The 3,817-nt window shown below is 55.9% G+C and overlaps 2 protein-coding genes across 3 annotated transcripts in view; both read left to right on the top strand.

Moving 5' to 3' along the window:
- Catsperg (cation channel sperm associated auxiliary subunit gamma) overlaps positions 1 to 3,817 on the top strand; it is a 545,789-nt gene that overhangs the window by 444,605 nt on the left and 97,367 nt on the right. The window lies entirely within an intron of this gene.
- Positions 1,256 to 3,817, top strand: part of Spint2 (serine peptidase inhibitor, Kunitz type 2) — a 25,311-nt gene continuing 22,749 nt past the window's right edge. The window contains exon 1 of one of the 2 annotated variants that reach the window (XM_021168809.2): positions 1,256 to 1,750. In XM_021168809.2, the coding sequence (XP_021024468.1) occupies positions 1,645 to 1,750 (106 nt within the window). In that variant the 5' untranslated portion in view covers positions 1,256 to 1,644. The remainder of the gene's footprint in view (positions 1,751 to 3,817) is intronic. The other variant, XM_021168810.2, reaches the window with a different exon arrangement.

The raw sequence follows: 3,817 nt of genomic DNA, 5'->3' as shown, positions 1-3,817 counted from the left end.
CCTGGCTGTCCTGGAACTCAGAAATCCGCCTGCCTCTGCCTCCCGAGTGCTGGGATTAAAGGCGTGCGCCACCACTGCCCAGCTATTTTATTTTTCTTAAACACATTTATTTGTGTGTGTGTGTGTGTGTGTGTGTCTGTGTGTCTGTGTGTGTGTCTGTGTACCTGGTCTGGCAGGTGCCATGGCTACAGTGTGGAGGTCAGAGAACTTCAGGAAGCCAGTTCTCTTCTTCCACCATGTTTGCACCGGGAATCTCCTGGCCGCCTGGGCCCAGGAGAGAAGCAGCGAAGCTAAGAAGGCGAGGAGCGCCCGGCCCCGCCGCGGCTCACACAGCTGCGCCCCGCGCCAGGCCTCCAGCCGTTGGGGGGTGGGGGTGATCTCGCGAGCAGGTGCGGATCTGGTCATCAGGTTTGGTGGCAGGTGTATTTACTTAGCCACTTTGCCAGCCCAAGAGCAGTATTTTCAATGATAACGAGATCATCTTAATTCTGTTAACGCCCTCCTCCAGTCATCCAGTTTAAATGGAGCCTCTTTCCAGAAGCCCACCCTGGTTCTGTGGTAGTGGTTTGTAAGACTCCTTTGGGTGTTGTACCTAGTCCAGTCCCCGTGTCGCTCCCTCTTTCAGGTCTGTTCATCCTATGCAAGCTTCTGATCGTCACCCTAACACCTCTTTATATTTGTATTTGTCTTCCTGTACGGGGTCCAGAGAAACCTGCAGTTTTAAGGACTTGTCACCTCTTTCCAGACAGTGCCCTGCCTAGCTGGCAGTCGCACTGAATAGGAAACAGGGCTCTGATCATGCCCTGATTTTCACTGTCCCAACCCTTGCTCACTCAACTGTAGGATTTCACCATCACATTCCTGATCACTCTTCCCTCTGCTTCCGCACCACTACTACGGGCTGATCCTGTTTGACGACACACAGGCCAAGCTGGCCTGGCCACTGCTCAATCCGGGACATTTGGTTATGGCACAGAGAACGAGGAATTTAGGCAGGATACATTTCTCACACCTAATGGAACGCTAAAGCAAAGCGGGCAGACAGCCACAGGTTTCCGAAAAGTTTCTCTCGCCATAGTCGCAGCGCAAACACGAAGGCGCAAGGACGTCGTGGCCAACAGACCCACGCCTCCCGCAAGGTCCGGCTGGGGCGGGGTCAATGCCAGCCACGCCTCCTCCCAAGGGCCGGGGGCGGTGCCAGGTGCTGGCCGCAGAGCCAGGTGCGGGCCCTCCGCGCCTGCGCCGTGTCTGCCCCGCCCCGCCAGGTGCGCCCCACCCCCCAGCCTGGGTGCCACCTTCTCTTGTGTCCCTGCGTCCGCCATTCGCCGTAGCACTCCTCGAACGGGTGGAGGCTCTCAACAGTCTGGGGAAGAGTCGCAGTGTTGCCGCGCGCGTCCAGGGACCGTGTTGGGCGGCAACTAAGGCGTCGCACGCGCCAAAAGCCAGGAAAAGGGGCTTCCGGGGACCCGGGCGCCTCGAAGTCCTACTCCGGGGCGAAGCCGCACCTGAGCCCGCGGACCTGCAGTGCGCGTGCGCGGCCGTGGGCTTTGCGGCACCTGCTCGCGAGACCCCACCCCCACCCCCCAACGGCCGGCGGCTCGAGGCCTGGCGCGCGGCGAGGCGCGGCGCGGGCAGCAGCAGGTCATGGCGCAGCTGTGCGAGCTGCGGCGGGGCCGGGCGCTCCTCGCCTTGGTAGCTTCGCTGCTTCTCTCCGGGGCCCAGGCAGCCAGCAGAGAACTAGACGTCCACGGTGAGGGCCAGGCGGGGGATCCGGGAGTAGGGGATAGAGGAGGCCGCAGCGAAGGTGGGGTACTCGGTGCGCAGAGGGATCGCGGGCGCCTTGCGGGTGGGGAGGACGGGCGGTGGAGCCAGACCTGCAGGTGGCGGGCTAGGAAGGGTAGGAGCCCGGCGAGCGCGGGGGCGTACTGGTTAGCAAAGTGTCCCTTCCAGAAGGAAGGAGGAAGGGAGGGAGATGAGGTGTATTGACCCAGGAAGGCGTGGCGCTGGAAGTGGGTGAGGAGCTCAACGAAGCGGAAATTGCTTGGCCAAAGAAAGCCCGGGGTGGGGACGGGGACGCGGGGTGGGGGTGGGGGCGCATTCAAGCCTCAGAGGTGGAAATTTGTTCGGGAGACCTGTTGGCCGCTTTGGGTACAGGGAAAACGCACTTCGGACACCTGTTGATATCACATATGGCAACAGCCCTCCATGATGTCCCGAGGAAGAAGAGAAGCAGCGGTGGTGGAAGGGAGGAGCTTTGCCAAGGTGCCTGCCAATGCAGGAACGTCTGGTCTCCGAGTGTTGGATTGGCACCCAGCAGCTGGGGTTTGCGTCTTCAAGAGCTGTTACAACTTTTAACTGCTTCAGACCACCACCAGCCAGCTTTGAAAAGATCTCTTTTGAAAGAATTCTTTGATTGAGCAAACTTAATTGAGTCCCCGCTGAGGGTCGGTAAGGATGGTGGTCGTGGCTGACTCAAGACTAGACAGGTTCCTGCATTCGCAGAGCGTGGATTCCAGTGGGAGCGAGCACTTAACGTGCAGAGTTCTCGCCAAAGATTAAATGACGAAGCGGTGACAACAAGACAGCGGGATAAGAACAGTGATAGAAAATGGTGAAGGGTACTTAACTCAGGAAGTACTCTAAGGAGGGTGGCACCTATCCTAACAAGAAGAATGAGTAGGTGGCAGCCATACTAAGACCTTGGGACCAGTGTCCCAAGTAGTGGGAGGGTCTAGAGTAAAATTGTGATCAAGGAAAAGACCCCCCTCCCCCCCAGGGCTGGAACAGAAGTCAGGAAGGGGAGAAGTGGACACGGCCACGAGGCCCAAGTCCTTAGTGGGCAAGCTATTTGGTGAAAGATTAAGCAGGGAGTGTGGTAGCTTCTGAGGAATGGTCTATTCCTGTGTCTAAGACTAGGGCAACACAAGAATTACGGAGAATGCCACAGGCCGGTGGGAGAGGCTCAGCTCTGGAGAGCCAGAGGCAGACGTGCAGAGGTTGACCATTGCTGTAGTAGAGCCAGACTCCAGGTTGCCTTGTGTCTATAGTTACCTGGCGTGTGACTGTGGTTATGACTTTTCTAAGCTCTTGCCTTGTCTGAGTCTAGAACGGGCCTGATGTGGTGGTGACATCATAGGCCTTTGGAAGGTCACACAAAGTGATTGGTTAGGCCGTGTCCTTCTGAACAGACTAGACCTACTGACCTTTTTGAAGTATGCCGGCCTTCGGGCCGGTGAACTGCTGCTGCCCTCACGTATATCAAAGGGCTGTTTGTTTGAAAGCTTCACCAGCTTTGTCAGAGGCACCAGTTTTGATAGGTTTTGGGTTTGTTTTTTTTCAGCGTAGATGGGTGTTTGGTTTTTCTCAGCAAACAAAGGCATGTCTCTGGCACGTTCAAGCTGTATAGTGCTACCAAAGGAAGTGGAGGAACTTGGACAGGAGTGATTATAAAAGGCTGCTCATAGAATCTTATCTTCACCAGTAGCTGAGGGGCAGTGGGAAGGTGGCAGGTATGGTCAGCAGATTGTTACAGTTGAGGTTCTGGAAGGAAAGACCTAGAAAATTAGATAAAGTGGACCCTGAACCTAGGTGAGGACACTGGGTTCCTGAAGAAATCTAAATGTTCATGTAAGACTGAGGTGATGTGGAAGACAAGGTCATTGTAGGGCAGACAGAACAAGGCTCCTTTGTCTGAATGGAAATCCCCACAAGTAAATGCAGCCTAGGTGGTGAACCCTAGGTAAGGACTGTGGAGAGGAGCAGATGACAGATGGTAGGCAGTGAACCTTCTGCTCTTTTTTTTTTTTTTTTTTTTTTG

The sequence above is a fragment of the Mus caroli genome, chromosome 7 (assembly GCF_900094665.2).
Source record: "Mus caroli chromosome 7, CAROLI_EIJ_v1.1, whole genome shotgun sequence".
NCBI lineage: Eukaryota > Metazoa > Chordata > Mammalia > Rodentia > Muridae > Mus > Mus caroli.
This window is presented reverse-complemented; position numbering and strand designations above follow the sequence as displayed.